The sequence below is a fragment of the Tupaia chinensis genome, unplaced genomic scaffold (assembly GCF_000334495.1).
Source record: "Tupaia chinensis unplaced genomic scaffold, TupChi_1.0 Scaffold000387_1, whole genome shotgun sequence".
NCBI lineage: Eukaryota > Metazoa > Chordata > Mammalia > Scandentia > Tupaiidae > Tupaia > Tupaia belangeri.
The window spans coordinates 94,336-112,860 of NW_006159889.1; the positions used below are offsets into that span (position 1 = coordinate 94,336).

At 41.5% G+C, this 18,525-nt stretch overlaps 1 protein-coding gene across 1 annotated transcript in view; it reads left to right on the forward strand.

Annotated features, from left to right (window-relative positions):
- Window positions 1-379: 379 nt before the first annotated feature.
- The window catches only part of YBX1 (Y-box binding protein 1), a gene marked incomplete at its 5' end in the record, with an annotated part of 25,464 nt that continues 7,318 nt past the window's right edge, over window positions 380-18,525 (forward strand). Inside the window, 5 exons of the mRNA XM_027773894.1 lie at window positions 380-492; window positions 11,854-11,887; window positions 15,395-15,484; window positions 15,812-16,114; window positions 16,416-16,498. Of these exons, the coding sequence (XP_027629695.1) occupies window positions 380-492; window positions 11,854-11,887; window positions 15,395-15,484; window positions 15,812-16,114; window positions 16,416-16,498 (623 nt within the window). The remainder of the gene's footprint in view (window positions 493-11,853; window positions 11,888-15,394; window positions 15,485-15,811; window positions 16,115-16,415; window positions 16,499-18,525) is intronic.

Genomic DNA, 18,525 nt, shown 5'->3' on the forward strand with positions numbered 1-18,525 from the left:
GGTCCCCTCCCGCCCGCCGGCCTCGTGCGCCGGGCCCGCACGCCGTTGTTCCCGGCTCCCCCACCCAGCTCCCTTCCGCGTGTGCCCTGAGGGCGCGGCGCACCGCCTACGCAGGCCGGAGTGGGCCGGGGCGGCTTCCCCTTCCCTCACGTGCTCTGCGCCCGCGGCCTGCGCACACACCCATCTTAGGCCCGCGCCCCGGGCCTGTCCTGTCCTGGGGCGCCCTGCCGCTTCGAAGTCACCCACGTGGGTGGCGAAGGCGACGTCGAGGCCCCAGTCCGGCGCTGCAGACCGACACCGGACAGAAAAGGCTGTCAGGTGGCCTCTGCCCGGCGCCAGATCATGCAGGGGACCGGATGCTGAAGCCCGGCTGTTTTAAATAGGATGTCTGGTAATCGCGGGTTGTTTTGCTTTGTTTTGTTTTCCAGCAACGAAGGTTTTGGGAACAGTAAAATGGTTCAATGTAAGAAATGGATATGGTTTCATCAACAGGTGAGATGCCGGTTTCTGCATCCTCCATCCTCTCGCATGTGTGCTCCTGCTCTGTAGGCTCTGCAGGTTTGGGAGTGTCTTAAGCTTATGCAGGTACTAGGGCGGGTGTATCTCTTGTGTTAGTGTGATTCTTGTTTTCCTTGGTGAGGGATTAGCGGATCTAGAGGTTTTATGCAGCTAAATATTAATTTGAAGGTAACTTCAAAGGCGTTGTACAGGTACAAAGCATTTTTAAAAAGACCAGTGAGGAGAACGGACCATACCTTAATGCTTATGGCAACCTGGAGAAACTAGGGCCCAGTTCATTTATCCTTGTCATCTTTTTATACCTTGAAAACGTTAATTAGAACATCACAATTACTTACACCTTGTTAACGTTTTGGGGTTAATGTGATTTGACCTGTCAAATATGTGAGGTTTTTGTCATCTTAAAGATTATGTTGCATTTATTTTAATGTTTCAAATATGTTGTCCTTTCAGTACTGCTGATAACATTCATAGAACTTCTTTGACTAAAGAAAGATCTTTTTATTTGCTCTAGAGTAAATAATACATCCCAAAGGAGGTGATCATTTTCCTCCCTCAGTATTTATTTCTCCTACTTTCTTGATCTAAAATCATACTGATTGAGGTTGTTTTTATTCAAGCCCTAGCTGTAATGTGTTTGAGTGACCTTGGTTCCTGATAACTTAACCTTCTCTTATTCGAAGGCAGAGGTATACATGGTTGGGATTTATGCTTGGAATTTGTAGTGATAGTGGTGGTAACATGCAGTTTACTACAGTCTATGGTTTCCCCTGTGAGAAGGGCATCATTTTCAAGATGGCTGCCAAGGCTGTAGTACAGTTACAGGGTTGTGCAGCCCCACTTAGGCCAGTAGCAGTGTTGGCCTCTCAGGTATGATACTTAGAGCACCATCTCAGCATTTTCTTTCTTACCTTCTTACTTTAGAAGACATTAGAAAGTAGACATTTAAAAGAACATTTACAAATAAGTAAAAAGAATTTTATTTCTTCTAGAATCCCTTGGGTTTTCTGTCTGTCTTACATAGTCTGCCTTCCTGACAGGCCAGACCTACATTTTTCATCAATTTTTTGATAATGGTTTACTTGTGAGGAAGGGAGTGGATGCTTAAATACATTTGGTACAGACTCTTAACTAGTCTCTCTGAATTTATCAGTTACTGTATTTCCATCTTATTCTGATTCTCCTCACTGACAATCCTTAAACAAGTGGTTTTCAAATTTAAATGTGGCTCCTCTGGGAAGGTTGAATAAAATGCTAATTTCTGAGTAGTCCTTCCAGGTTTTGGATTTTTTTAGGCCTTGGATTCCATTTTTAACTGGAATGCCTGGTGGTAGTGGTCTATGGACTATACCTTCAAAATTCTGCCATTGCACATATGAAGGGACCGTAGTTTGCAATGTTTTCAGCTGATGGATCCATCTTTACACAAGGGAGAAGACTAGTTCTTTTTTTTTTTTTTTTGAGAGATTTTCACTGTAGGGCGCGTGCGCTCGCCAGACAGACAGAGACATAGAGACAGAAAGCAAGAAATCACCCCCCAGGGGGGATGGTCACGCCGCAATCCCTTCTCCATTCTCTTCTCCATTCTCCTCTCGGGATCTTGGGCACGCGCGCGGCGGCGTGAGTTTTAAGCCACCGGGTCTGGGACACGAACCGCGGTCGACTACGTGGGAGTCCAGCGACATAGCCATTACGCTAACTGCTGGTTCCAAGACTAGTTCTCTTTAACAAGTTACTTCATGAGACTATTCATTTGCTAGCTGCATAAGATTTTGGGATCAATTCAGTTGGTCATCCTTTAGAGCAAGCAAGTTGACTTTTGATGATCTTTTTGGACTTTACTGACCTCCACTATTTTGTCAGATTAGCTGGTGTTAAAATGTGCTTTACTTTTTTTTTTTTTTTAATTGTTTTAATGATTTTGATGCTCATTTGTTAATATAGCGGAAAATCTGACTCCAGTTAAATACAGGGGAGGTTTTCCTTAACTAAGGAAGACGTATGTCTTAAATATAGTTTGGAAGGTGGTAGTTGATTCTATATGTAGTTCATGTAGCAGAACAAATATCAAACTTGAGCCAGAGGCACTTGGGTTTCCTAGATTACATGGTCTAACAAAATAAAGTTTTGTCCCACTGAGTGGGAGGAGAGAGAGACTTGGCTTTTTCTGAATAAAGGGGAGATGCAGTGTTCAGGAGAAATGACTTAGAACTTATAAATGTTCATTCCAGCCTAAGTTAACACCTGGGATGATTGCCTTACTGCCTTATTGGAACTTGTTTAAAAATGATGATTTTGTTGGATAAAAAGATACTCATTAAGAAGTACGTAGAAATTTTAGGGGTCGGCAGGTGGCCTGGTAGTTAAGGGTGCTGGACTCCCACATGGCCAGTAGTGTTTCCAATCCTGGACCTGGTGGCTTGCTTTCTCACTTTCTCACTCTCACGCTGTCCCTCTTTGGTCAAACTAACATAAAAGTTAAACAAAATAATTCTTTTTAAAAGAAAGTACATGTAGAGTTTAATAAAGTTTTTGGCTTTATTTTGTTAGACCGTGTAATCTAGGAATTCTGATAGTTATTTCTTTGTGTTGTGTCTGCAAAAGGTAATTGGACTGTTTGACTAGAAAGGTTTTTTTAATTACCCTCCCTCAACAGCTGTTTTATTAGCTGTTGAGGGTTAATCTATAGTCACCAAACTCATGAAAGATTGCCATAAATCAGTAATAACTTATTTTTCTTTTTTTGGAGAGGTTTTTGCTATAGGGTGGGTACGCTTGCCAGGAAGAGAGCGAGAAATCACCTCTCCTCCCCCCCATGGGATGGGCACATACGCACACACACCCGGTGTGAGTTTAAGCCACTGGGTCCAGGATTCAATCTGCAGTTGACTACTTGGGAGTCTAGTGACATAGCCATTACACCAACTGCTGGTCCTAATAATAACTTATTTTTCATTGAGGCATGTATCTTTTAGTGAGACTGGAATAGCACTATTTCTCTATTCTCCATAGTACTTAAAATGCCTAAACTAATTATTCTGAAATTTATAGTTGAACAAGGAGTTTTGGAGCAAAGGGTATCAACCGCAGAGGTGGCCAACTGATGACCTGCTGGTAAAATTCCTCAGATGTTTTGTTCTGACTAGCAGTATCTTAAAAACAATTGGAATTAATTATGAATGCTCCCCCATTTACATGAGGAAGTTATGTCTTGATAAAGCCATTGTAGGTTGAAAATACTGTACATTTACTATGCCTTTAGAGGACACCTAATCTACTCATTGTCTTCAGTGTCGCAGCTTAGCCTTGCTACCTTAAATGTGAAACTTAGGGACCAGCAGGTGGTAGAAGGGTTACGTTGCTGGACTCACGTTTTCTACTGCTGTTGGAGTCCTGAACCTGGTGGCTTAAAAGTGTGTGTGTGCACGCGACCTAAGTCTCAAGAGAAGGGATTGCGGTGTGACTATCCTCCCTAGAGGGTGATTTCTCACTTTTTGTCTCATGTGTTTGCACGCACCCTGTAGCAAAAATATCAAGGAAAAAAAAAACACTTTAGCCTAGTATTGGGCAGATAGGTCATTTAACCAATGCCTGTTTTACAATAAATGTGAGGATTTCAATGTAATTTAAAGTGAAAAGCAGAATGGTTGTATGGTTATTTAAAGTACAGTATGATTTCGACTGCATGCTTATTGCTTTCACACCTTTATACAAAGTTGAAAAATTAAGTGGCACACTCGTAAGTCATAGACCATCTGTACAAACTTAGATTTCAGGCAATAACACCAGAAACAATTTAGTTTCTCATAGTCTGTCAAATGTAGCTAGCTTTCAGAGACTATATCCCACATCCATAGCACCCTCTTAAGATGGGCCATACATTCTCTCTCTTTTTTAATACCATCTTTCACATTAAGTTATCTTGTTGTTGGCTTCCCCTTCTGCCTGACATATATATGTGCATCTGAGTTTATTACCACTGATCTAGGAAAACGTAATAATGAAACAAGGGAAAGCCTTGACCGTTTTTGTGTGTGTGTGTGTGTGTTTTTTTGGGGGGGGGGGAGGAGATTTTTGCTATAGTGCACATGCGCTCGCCAGACAGAGACAGACAGAGAGAAAGCGAGAAATCACTCCCCAGGGGGAATGGCCACGCTGCAATCCATTCTTCATTCTCCTCTCAGGATCTTGGGCATGCACACACATGCGCCCGGGATGAGTTTTAAGCCACCGGGTCGGGGGCGCAAATCGCGGTCGACTACGAGGGAGTCCAGCAACATAGCCATTACACTAACTGCTGGTCTCAGCCTTGGCTGTTTTTATACTGTCGTATTTAGTCATTTTTATCCATCTCTTTGTGGGGATTCCATGTGTGTATATAACAAGTATTTACAGAAGGGTTGAAATAAGTCCTTAAAATGAATTAATTTATTTAATCTTTAACCTTTAAGGTATAGCAATGTGATCTCAAAGAGGTTGAGTAGCTTTCCTCCGTAAGCATACCTAGTAAGTTCAGTAACTGAACTCAGTTTTCTGACTAATTTGTGTTCACCAACTGCTGTTACACTATCTCTGAAAATAGAGTCCATTCATCTTCAATTTGGTCATCATCTGTATAGTTGCAGATGATGTTTTTCCTTAGTTTGTTCTAAGGTGAATACTCTTACAGAGGGTGGGGGGGGGTAAGAAAGCACCCTTCAGGAGATGGTTGCTTTGCCATCCTCCATTCTTAGGATTTTAGGCTTGCACACTTGCTTGGTATGATTTTCAGGGCACAGGGTCTGGGACTTCAATTTTGCCGTTGACCCTGTGGATGTAATTGCCTCAACCACCGTGCTGGCTCCATATACTTTCTCAGTTTTTTGTTTTAGTTTTTTGCTGGAGGGCATGTATGTATGTAGAGGAAGAGGAAAAAGCACCCCAATGGGGGATGGTATGCCACAGTCCCTGCCCCCCCCCCTTTTTTTTTTTTATTTGGGGCATGTGTATACACATGTCGGGCTTGGTTTGTTTTGTTGGAGGCGCCAAGGCTGATTCGAACCACTCAAGTCTGCTGTGTGGGATCTGGGTTCCTTAACTTCCCAGCCACAGAGCTGCTTTAGTCTTTGGAGGACTTCTCTGGTCTCTCTAGCATGTTGCTGCAACCCCTGTGTGCTGGCTACTAATTACTCAGGTTTGAAAAGCTTTTTTCTTTACAGTGTCTATTTCGTGGAATCTGAGGTTAAAAATTCTAGTTTACCAATCAGGTCAGGTTTACACAAGTCTTTTAGACTTCCTTAAATACCGCATATTGGGAGGCAGTTAAAAAATTAAAAAAGAAAACATTGGACCTTATCTCATTTTTGAGTCTTCATTTTGTTTATGTGGCCTGCAGGGAAGAATGGCTATTATCTCTAAAATGTTCTTTGAAAAAGAAGAGATAGACCAGCAGATGTAATGATGACGTTGCTGGACTCCCACTTTTAGTGGTTTAAAACTTCTGGGTGCCTGTACGTGCATTTCCAAAAGCTGGATAGAACGGAGAAGCGATTATGGCATGGCCATGCTCCCTAGGGGGTGATTTCTCTTTCTGTCTCTGGTGAGCACACATGCCCTATAGCAAAAACCTTTATTTAAAAAAAAAAATGCCAGGCACGTGTGCATGCATGTCCAAAATCCCAAGATGGGAATGGAGCGTAAGGGATTGCGGGGTGTCTCCCCCACAGGGGTAATTTTTTGCTTTCTGTCTCTGGCAAGCGCACATACCCTATGGCAAAAATCTCTCTTGAAAAAAAAGAGGGGCCACCTGGTGTGATGATTAAGGTGGTAGGCTCCCACATGGTCAACCATGGTTCAAGGCCCACACCCAGAGGCTTGAGATTCTCCACTGAGAGTATGCGCATGTGTGGCCATCCTCCGGGGGATGATTTCTTGTTTTCTATCAGGCAAGTCCCCTTCTCCTGTAGCATAACTCTCAAAAAAAGAAATGGGTGACAGAATCAGTATGTGACCTTCCAAACCTAAAATAATGGATGCATGATTTTTTAATAGGAAAAGTTTGTAGGCAGCGTGAGTGCTGTGTGTAGCAAACTACTACTGCACTAGAAGCCGCATGGTCAGTTGTGGGTTTGGGTCAGGTTGGCCTGAAAATATGTACATATGCCCAAGATCCTGACAAATAGGAGGGCTGGTAAAAGGGGATGACATGAGGTACGGCAAAGGGTGTATGTCTTTCTCTCACTTGGCGTATCCACAGGTTCTCTATCATAAGATAAGCTTTAAAAAATGTTCTGTGCTGTTAAGTTCAGACCAGTAGACAGTCTCTAAGCCATGTAAGTTATGAATAGTCGGTAATATAACTGACTAAATGCTACAGCAGTAGAGGAGGCTTTAAAGACTACTGAGAAAGGGAAAGTGGGGGGCTGGTTTCTCACAACTGGGAATCTGTTTGTGTTGGGTTTGTTTTTGGGGGGGGGTGCGTGTTGTGTGTTTTGGTTCTTTTACTTCACTGTACGGTTCATGTGCTCACAGCATGAGAGGAGCGGAAAAGTGAGGAAGCACCTTCCAGGGGGATGGCCATGCCACAATCCTTTCTTTATTCTTTTGGGATTTGGGGCATGCAGATGGGCCTAGCATGTTTCTCAAGCCGCTGGGTACGAGACTTGAACTGCATAGTCCATGTAGAACACAGCTATTTTTTTTTTCACGTGTGTGCCTTGCCAGAGAGACAGGGTAGGGTTGGAAAAGCAAGCCACTAGGTCTGGGACTCAGCCATGGTCCACCTTGTGGGAAGTCTGAGTTCTCAACCACCACTCCACCTGCTGGACAGTAGGAGTAAAATGTATATGATTATTGTATTAGCCACTGCTCTTAAGCTTGCCAGAAGTTGCCCAGGTTTACTCAGTCAGTTGGAACAGGACTACTGTGTCATGGGTCTTCCTGAAGTAAAGTCCTTTGATCCTGAAATCTCCTAGGACAGATAACTGATGCGTTAACCTACTGTTGCTACGCTTGCAGTTATGTCCTTCCTCCCTTGGAAGCATCAACAGTCCAGCCTAAGGCCAAATAGTAGACATATGGAATGTGTCTTTTGAGTGTGAGGGGTGTTAATAGAGAACAAGTAAAAAGATACGTGGGGGTTGAGATCTTATAGCCATCTGCATGGCTACAGAATTATAAATCGGACCCAGCAGTTAGTGTAATGACTATGTTGCTGGACTCCCATGTAGTCGACTGGGGTTCTAGTCCCAGACCCAGTGGCTTAAATTCACACTGGGCGCAAGTGTTCCCAAGATCCCAAGAGGAGAAGGGATTGCAGCATGGCCATCCCTTCTGGGAGGTGATTTCTTGCTTTCTATCTCTGTCTCTCTCTGTCTTTCTGGTGAGCGCACACGCCCAATAAGAAAAAACCTCTCTCTTTCAAAAAAAAAAAAAAAGAATTATAAATCAGAATTGTAAATTCAGGAGACCAGCATTTGGTGTAATGGCTATGTCACTGGACTCCCATGTAGTCAGCCACGATTTGAGTCCTAGACCCAGTGGCTTAAACTCATGCCTGGTGCTTGTGCATGCATGTGTAAGATCTCTTGAGGAGAATGGAGGAGCAAGGATTGCTGCGTGACCATCCCCCCTGGGGAGTGATTTCTCATTTTCTGTCTCTGTTTCTCTGTCTTTATGGTCAGCGCAGGAGCCCTATAGCAAAAACCTTTCCCCTCAAAAAAAAAGAATTGTAAATTCGGTTAGGGTAACAAGACTTATAACTTCTGGTATGTGTTCCCTTCCTCCTCCCCTGCACACCAAGAAAGTAGACATTCAGCATGGGACACCAGTTAGGTGTCTTCTAAGCTTAATTCTGACACTATCTACCTAGAGATCCTGATGGCACCCTATATTGAATGCCTAGGTTATTTTACCAGTGCTTCTGAATGCTGTAAATCCAGTGACTCACCCACCCACCCACCTCCTTTGGATTTCCATCTACTAGAGTGGCTTGCTTAGGGAAACACCTTTACTAGTTTATTGTAAAGGATATTATAAAGGATACAGATGTACAGATGCATATGGCAAGACCAGAGTTGTGTGCCAGGAAATAGGATGAATACCAACTAAATATTTCATGATATCACAAGCGGTATATCAACTTGGGTGGTAACAAGGCAGGGTAGGATAAGAGAATGTAGGCATGTTTATGTAATGTGGGGTTCATTTAAGGCAGTATATAGGTTGATGGGAAATGTGCTGTAAAACTTTATCTTTGTAAATACATGTGGAGTAAATATAATTGTGTTTTAGGGATGAAGCAGTAGTGTTCTATCTTGGCTAAAACTAGTTGTTGAGCTGTCATTTGTCCTTGAAATCCAGATACATTTTGTCATGATATTCCTTATTAGGCTGGGTTAGTGTCAGCGAAATGAATGAGTGTTGTCTGGCATGAAGTTATTAGAAACCAACCTGAGTTGGTTTCCACATATCTGTGTACCCTCAGAGCATATTTAAAGATTGTATTTGACTAGATACTTTTTGGTAGATTTTGTGATATGTTTACAATTATGAAGTCAAAGTTGAATCACTTCTATTTTTATTGCAGAGGATGGATGCTGTTTTCAATATGTAAATACCTGTTTGCAACTCTGTTCGAAGACAATGATCTAGTGAATGCCATCAAAAACATGGACAGATAAAGGAATGGCATATTAGCTAGCTAGTCAGATGCCTGAGTGCCAGTATCATCAGTAATGAAAAATCTCCCATAGAAAGTGCCTTTTTAGTGATTAAGATGTACAAAACAATAAATTAGTACAAAAACAATAAATTGAAGTCTTGAATGATAAATTTACTTCAGGTATGATACCAAATCTGTATGTAGTCATCAAGCAAGCTGAACCAGACCTCCCTCCTGCCCCCATTAATGTAAATAGTGCTTTCCCTGCCTTCAGAACAACTTTAAATGAATGCCCTTTGCTGTGGCACTACTGCCTTTGTTGAAAACCACTATTCTAAACTTTGTACTGTTCTACCGATTCTTTACCGTACTTCCCCAGAGTCCAAGAGTTTAAAATTTGATCATGTTGGCAATTAGAACTAATTAATGATGACTGATCTGTTTCTGTGATGCATATGGAACGACCAGTATTATAAGCACCCATCAGTTGCTTAGATATTCCTAATAATCATCTAGCTTGCAAGGTTAGTTTTTAGGCACTTGCCTTGAATAGCTTTTGCTGTATTTCTGTTTTTGTTTTGTTTTTGAAGGTTAGAAAGTATTATGTTCCCAAAACTTAAAAATGTACTTCCCAAAACTTAAAAATGTACTTTGATTGTAATATGACCCAAGCTTTAACTTTCAGGTCAGAATCAAAGTTAAAATTCCTGTGCATTCTTTGATGCATATATTGTTCCATAGGTAAGCCGGAAGCCAACCCTCAGTGAGTGGTCAGTTTACCTCATTGTAACTGCCAGGGTAGGTCGCTAAGGGATAGACGGTTGTTTTCCCTCCACTGACGGGTGGAAGTTAAATAATTCTCTACTTCCCTCTAACTTGTAACATCTATTATTTATAAACAAAATTTTCCCTTTTGCCTCAAACAAGATCTCAAGTATCTCTCTCACAAATGGCCCATATAATCCAGGCCTCTCATCTGTCCTGGTCTGGGGTTTTGGAGTAGCTCGTGTGACTGGGCTCCACTTTTGTTCAGACTTTATTTCCTATTAGCTACTAAATTTTATCATCCAATAATTTAATCACATTACATTTTTTTAAATTGCTAATTACCAGATGGCACATGCACGGGCAAAAGCTCAATACCCGTTTCCTAATGGGGCATAACATGGTGGTGCCACAATCCCTTATCCTCTGTTTCTCTTTCCCATCAGGTTTTGGGCATACTTAGAAACACAGCCAGTGTTTTTAGGCCACCTGCGTTGGGATTCAAACCTCAGTCATCCTTGTGGAATCTGGCCCTCTATGCACAGCACTTAATCTTTGTACTAGGATTCTTTTACATTCTTTGGGGGGAGGGAGGTTTTTGCTATAGGGCATGTGTGCTCGCCAGAGACAGAAAGTGAGAAATCTCCCCCAGGAGGGGATGGCCATGCCACAGTTCCTTCTCCATTCTCTCGAGATCTTGGGTACACATGCACACACTTACCCGGTGTGAGTTAAAGCCACAGTTGACTACATGGGAGTTCAGCGACATAGCCATTACACCATCTGCTGGTCCCGGATCCTTATACCTTTTTTTTTTTTTTTTTTTTTTTCAAAGTCTTTTGCTACCTCCCACCTACAAGGTGGTTTGGCCTCTGTTCTTTGCCCTCACACAGTTATATTCTTTGTGTTTCAGTCAATTGTTCATCTTTCAATGAATTGCTGATTTTACCAGTGTCCATGACCTTTGCTTTGCCTGGGGCATCTTTCTTATTTTAATGTTCTAAAGCAGATATTTTCCCATGTATTAAGTTTGGTTCGGCTCTTGACCAGTGTAAATGGTGTCTGTTAGTCTGAGTAGAGTGGGATGTGTGAGGTAAGGTGTTCATCTGTGTGTGCTTCCGTGGTTATCTAATACAATGCCTGACACAAGTGGTGTGGATAATATTGTTAGTGTCCATGTTTGTACTTGATTGTGGCTGCCCTTCGTTCTTTCAGAGCAGCTTTGTGGTCACAGCAAAATTAAGCTAAAAGTATAGAAAAATCAATCCCCACATAACCCCTTTACTTCTGCCCACCACAAACACAGCCTCACCCCCCCTTCCCCACCAGAAGGATACATTTATTTCAGTGGATGAGCCACCACTGATCAGTCATTATCACCCAGCATCTGTAATTAAGGTACAGTAGGGTTCACCATTTGTGTTGTACTTTTTATGGTGTGGGGGGTGGTCATTTTTATGACCACAAGGAACATTGGGAATTAGAAGTGGTGAAGAGGAGATGATTATGGGAGAAGAGGGAAAGTAATTCCTACTTCAGTTAGTAATCATGCTCTAGAGGGAAGGGTGAAGAGTGCTAGAACATAGTTAATGTTTAATAGGATAAGGAGTGGCAGAATATATGTTACTAGTTCTATCTTGATTATGGCTCAGGCTACATTTTGTTATCTTGGCCTTTTGTGTGTGTGTGGGGGGAGGTTATTCTGCTATAGGAAATGTGCAGTCACTAATACTGCAAGTGCTTAGTCTTTGAAGCAGAACTCTAGTGACTTACTTATTTTGATTCCAATTTCTTGGTGGCTATTTGTCAGCCAGAAAGTCTCTGGGAAGTTAGGGAACAACTTACACAGATGGCCAGGCATATGTTTAATCTTTGGCATTGTAAAATGTATTCCATTTTCTAACTTGTTCAATTTGGTTCTCTTGCAGGAATGACACCAAGGAAGATGTATTTGTACACCAGGTGAGTGCTTGTGAGACACTTACTTGCACTTCTGTCACAGGTGTATGAGAATGAAAGGGTGGGCGTCTTCTCAACTATTCTTGCATAAGGTTAAGTTCAACTACTAAACAGTTCCCAGTGTTTGCTTCCTGCAGGAAGAGTAGTGACATGCTTAAATGTACACATCAAAGTAGTTAACTTAATTAAAATAGTTATTTCAGATTGGTATTTTGTTAATAGCAGTAGCTTTTGAAATGTGGACTCTGTTCATCTCATTTCATTACATATCCATGCCTAATTTCAGATGGACAAGGTAACCTCTGAAACTAAACATGAACTAGTAACATTGCTGTAAATGACACATACTTTGGCAAGAAGTTTACAAATGGTGCTAGGTCTACTATATGTTAAAGAAGTAACACCTTACCATATAAAATTACCAGAAATAGGGACCAGCAGTTAGCGTAATGGCTACATCGCTGGACTCCCACATAGTTGACCGCAGTTCGAGTCCCGGACCCTGTGGCTTAAACTCACGCCGGGCGCGTGTGCGTGCGTGCCCAAGATCCCGAGAGGAGAATGGAGGAGAAGGGATTGTGGAGTGGCCATCCCCCCTGGGAGGTGATTTCTCGCTGTCTCTCTCTGTCTGGCGAGCGCACACACCCTATAGGGGAAAAAAAAATTACCAGAAATAGGAACAGAACTGCTACTGCAAAAAATAATGATTCGAAGTAGATACTAGAAAAGTAGCAAGGTAGGATAGGGCTTTAAATTTATTCTGAAGTAGTTCAAATGGATAGTGCCTTTTTAATACCTTTAGAGAGTTTTTGCCTGGCTTGGAAATTTAAAAACATCAACTAGTGGCGCCAGCAGGTGATGCGGTGGTTAAGGTGCTGGACTTCCACTTAGTCAACTGTGGTTCGAGTCCCGAACCCAGTGACTTAATCATGCCAGGTAAGTGTGTTTGTGTGCCCAAAATCCTGGGAGGAGAGTGGAGGAAAAGGGATTGCAGCGTGGCCATCCCTATGAGGTGATTTTTTACTTTGCCTGTCTGTCTCGCTTCACTGAGCACATAGGGGCCTATGGCAAGAGCCCTAAAAACAAAACACTAGTGAAAAGCCGTTTGGCAAACTTAGTAATTGTTCCTGAAGTAATTTTTAGATTGGTTTCCAATGTTTGGGGACAAGGAAACTAGCATAAGATAAATGCTCCATGTTGGACTTTGTCCTTAGGAATGTAAGTAAGGAAGCTTTTTATAGAAATATTGGGACATTAAGGAATTAAGATCACTGCTAAAGTTAGTCACTGTCAAGTGAACCACTAATGTCTTGAACTTAAGCATGTTATAGTGCTCCATTTGGCTTAACCCACCTCACAGGTATGAAAGGGGTAGGAAAAACATATGTTGTGCCTGTGTACTTACTCCACTGTGCAGTTTTTTCTTTACTAAAACCATTGAAGTGTTGTCAGCTTGTATCAAAAGTTACTTGGGGGGGAAAAAATTTTTTTTTTTTTTTGAAGAGGTGTTTGCTATATGATGCATGCGCTCACTAGAAAGACAGAGACAGAAAGCAAGAAATCATCCCCCAGGGGTTGGGTCACGCCGCAATCCCTTCTCCTCTGTTCTCCTCTTGGGATCTTGGGCACACATGCACACATGCCCGGTGTGAGGTTAACCCACTGGCTCTGGAACTCGAACTACAGTCAGCTACATGGGAGTTCAGCGACATAGTCGTTAGGCCAACTGCTGGTCCCATTACTTGAAATTTTTAACAGTCACTTTTTAATACTATAATCCAGAAATCAAAAGACCTTAAGTCAGTTTACATACTCACACCTTTATTCAAGCAGATAAGAGCTTAAGTGTCCACATGCTTACTAAGAAGGGGCTATCACAGATTGGGGCTTTGTAGCTCTCTGAAGTGTCTCAAACAGTATTTAGTGACAATCAAGGGGGAAGCCAGATCAATTTCTAGTACATCTAAAACCCTATCAGATAATCCCAGGGTCAGATGTAAGTATGGAATCATTTAAATTCTAAATGTGAATAAATGCAGAACTGCTCAGACAAAATGTTATTTTAAAACAAATAAGGTTTTATAAAGTTGATGTTGTTTGGGTAAAGATAACTTACCTGTTCCTTACTTTTCCTTTTGTGTGTTCAAAAGAATGTGCAGACATAGGAACAAGAGACAGCAAGGCTTGTCAGTTTTGCTGCCTATTAGATCCCTCAGAAATTGAGGGAAGAGGGGTCAAAGACTTTGAATAAAAACACTTTGGGGATTTTAATTATTCATGCTTCTGCTATCCCCGATGACTGCAGGTAATTGAGACTTGGCTATATGAAAGGTATAAAAACTATGTGACAGTTTAGATGACAGATGAGATCAATTATTTGACTCAACTCACCCAGTTGTACTGGCCCATAAGGTGTCACCAATACGCTTTATGCTTTATTTTGGAAGTGGTTTTTAACATGTAGTTGTTTTTTGGGACTTTGTCTGCTCAGGTCATAGTGGTGTATCAAGGAGACTGCAGTTCTGGGCAACTTAGCTTAATTGGCCTCAGATTTGTTGGTTGTCCTGCCTCCTCTGGAATGGAAATGCATGAGTGACCTGTAATGGATACCGCTGTGATGTGGAATGAACATGGGATTTGGAGTCCTAAGACCTGGATTTGGAAATGTCTCCACTCTGCTGCTTTGTAGCTATGTGACCTTGGGCAAGTCACCTACCTTTTTAAAAGCCTATTATATTTGTAGAAAAGGGGTAATAATACCTCACAACATCTGTCATAATGAGATTGAATAGGTGAAAATATTACATTACAATGTGAGGTGTTATTCTCCTTTTACTTTGCCCTAACAGTATGGAGATGTAGAAGTAACACATCTCTATAATGAAAGATTTATTGTATTCTGGGGAGCTAATAACTGACAGTCCCATACAGTCAGATAATGTAAAGAATGGCATAGTGATGAATATATGTGAATTGCATTTCCATCGAAGTATTATTTTATAGACAGGTTGGAAGGGCTTTTGGTTGACATTTGTAATTGCGTTTGATATGGTAACAACAGGGACAAAGTTGGTTTGGTCAACCTTGAAGCATGTAAAACCAAACTCGCCTGTCATCTAAACTGGCCCTGTGTGGGGCTAGCGTCTATTAAGTGCAGTCTTTGGGGATAGATGGATATCCTCATTTGTTCAAAGTTACATATAATGCTTTTTTGAAAAAAGCGTTTTAAAAAATAATTTATATTGTTGTGTCTGTCTTGAGTGTTAAATTATTTTAGTTTTGTAATAGTGGTAAAATGCCGGGTGGGGCCTTTTAAGATTGGAGTATTTTGGTCATGGTTGGGGGTAGCATTGGTCCCTGCTTTCTTAAATTTTTGATGGTTTGGCCTTAAAGCAAAATGTAAGATAAGTTTTAAATCCAAGCTAAAATGATATTGACTCTGGTACATTTTAAATGAAAAAGCACGTTATTCTCCCCTGTTAATCTATTTTTGGAATGTGATATTACTAGACTGCCATAAAGAAGAATAACCCCAGGAAGTACCTTCGCAGTGTAGGAGATGGAGAGACTGTGGAGTTTGATGTTGTTGAAGGAGAAAAGGTGAGGATGCTTTTTGTGTAAAGGTTTGACTTCGGTATGGAAATATTTTGGAGATCTCTTTCGTTAGTATGGTGGCTCTAATGTGGACGGATGTGTTCAGGTGACTACATGAACACAGGTGCATCAAGCTTAATGTGCTGGCTGCAGTTAGAGGGCAGTCTCTTCAGAACAGTGAGGAGCTGATGTTTAGTCATTTCTATGCACCCCTGGCCACACAGACACCCCACTCCCCAACCTTTCTCCCCCTTTTCTTTTTGGCTTTGTGTGAAATTTGTTGAAGTGTTATGATTTCCTTTGTTGCTATCATCATTATAATGGCTTTTGTAGGGTGCGGAGGCAGCAAATGTTACAGGCCCTGGTGGAGTTCCAGTTCAAGGCAGTAAATATGCAGCAGACCGTAACCATTATAGACGCTATCCACGTCGTAGGGGTCCTCCACGCAATTACCAGCCAAATTACCAGAATAGTGAGAGTGGGGAAAAGAACGAGGGATCGGAGAGCGCTCCCGAAGGCCAGGCCCAACAACGCCGGCCCTACCGCAGGCGAAGGTTCCCCCCTTACTACATGCGGAGACCCTATGGGCGTCGACCACAGTATTCCAACCCTCCTGTGCAGGGAGAAGTGATGGAGGTAAGTTTCACCAAAAAGAAAAATAAGTAATAAGCATGTAATAACTTTTGATAGGACTGCATTTTAACTATTTCTTGGATTTCTTCTCCTACATTGGGTATACTAATTATACAGAGAAAATACCCTTCAATATTCCTAGTTAAGAAGCAACAGGATTGATCATTTATAGTATGATCATAGTTACTAGGTGTTTTTCTTTAATTATTTTTAAATCTCCTATATTCAGAATTTGGATTTGTCGGGTTGAGTCTTTACTCTTATGTTACCGATCCAGTAGGCTTGATTTTCATTGTATTTTCAGGGTGCTGACAACCAGGGTGCAGGAGAACAAGGTAGACCAGTGAGGCAGAATATGTATCGGGGTTATAGACCACGATTTCGCAGGTATGGTCCATATTAACCTGTTTCTATTAAAAATTCCTCAAGCATGTTAGGACTCAGCAGCATCATGTTTCTCCTGTAGGCTGAGTTGTTTATCTGTTAACACTTCACGTTTTCTTTTATCAGATGCCTAAGAAGTGAACCCGAAGTCAGTTATCTTTGAGTGTGTTCTTTGCATCTTTGCTGGCACTGGTTTAAAACTGACTGTATAGATGAGGTCTACCTTACACTTTTTTTTTTTTTTTTTTTTTTAATGAGGGTGTGGAATTTCAGATTTTCTGATCTTGAACAGGTAAGAGAATAGTTTAAACCCCACATCTTTTAACCTTGCTTCCTTAGGGAGAGAGAAAGGTAAAGATAATTTTTTAATTGTTAGCAGTATCTGAACTATACCCCAAAATGAAATCAATCCATTAAGTTACATTTTAAGAAAAATCCAGGTCCAGACTGGTATGAAACAGCCAGTCTACTCACTTGGAGACTAGAGAATGCTACTTCATAGGTGTATGATTATTAAGGTAATTATTAAGAGTAATTGAAGATAAGCTCCATGAACCAATCATATTTAAGTATTTGCTGTGGTATACATTGAGGCATTGCTACTACTCAACACTGATAGGGTAGGTTGGTTTAACAGCTGAGTGTCTTAGGGCAGAGCAGTAAGTCTCCTGGTATGGTTGCCTAAAGGAGACAAGTAGCACTCAAGGATCAAAATCAAACTAGTAATAACTCTTTCTGGTGATGACTTAACAGAGCTGACTTTAAATGCCCAAGTCAGAGTTGGAGCACTTGAAGCTGTAAGAACTAGGGAACCTAGTTGAGGTTATGTCATATGTACATCATATATCAATATTGATAATTTGGCAATGGCAAACAATATCCTTGTGTTTTTGCTTTTGTTTTTATCGATATATGTTCTATTCTGAGTTCTTAATTGAAGAGAGCTGTTCACTAAAATTGGAGATTTTCTCATTTTATTCTCCACTAGGAATATTATATTGGCTATGTGTTGGAAATATCATTTTTAAAACTAGGTCTCAGACCAGCCCTGTAGTGCAGTGGTTAAGTACAGTGTTATTAGAACCTGGATCTCACTTGGCTGTTGGAATATATGTCCCAGTGGCTTGACAAACATGCCCAAAATCCTGGTGGGAGGAGGAGATGAAAGGGGATTGTAGGGTGGCTGCCCCCTTGTGGGAGTGAAATCTGTCTCTGCGGAGTTCATGTACTTTTTGGCAGTTAAAGGAAGAATAGGCTTCCAGGGCTGTCTGTACACTGAGTTTGTGGGCACCATCAGCAGAATCTTTGGTTTGTCAGTAGAACTGTTTAAATTTTCTGTTTAGTTGTCTGTCCTTGCTCTTGTGGAAAATAGCTAAAATTTTGAGGGTATTGAGTGCTTCGGTTTGCTGGTTTAATAAATTGCATTGTTTTTATTGTCTTCTAGAAAGGTAGAAATACAGAAACCTACCTACTTATCTTCTTTAATACAAAACCTTTTGGTTTCAGTTAGACTTAGTCTCTTTTCTTTTTTTTTCAATGGATGGAATGGTTTTATGGTGCAAGATAATTACAGTGCTAAGATAATTGCTTTAAGGTTTGTAATAATGGTTAACAGTGAATGCAGTGCTTTCTCTTTTTTTTGGAGAGGTTTTTGCTACAGGGCGTGTGCGCTCACCAGACAGACAGAAAGACAGAAAGTGAGAAATCACCCCCTGGAGGGCATGGCCACGCCACAATCCCTTCTCCATTCTCCTCTCGGGATCATGGGTACACACGCGCCCGGCGTGAGTTTAAGCCACCAGGTCCGGGACGCGAACCGCGGTCAACTACATGGGAGTCCTGCAACATAGCCATTACACTAACTGCTGGTCCCTGAATCCAGTGCTTTCTAAACTAGCCAGGGGTTCTTTGTTCAGATGAGTAGTAAAAATAATGCTGCCCCAAACATAGCATAAAGTGATGGTGTAAAATCCTGATTGGTGTGGGTTCAAGAGCAAACTGAAAGAAATATTGAGAAAAGGGAGTACAGC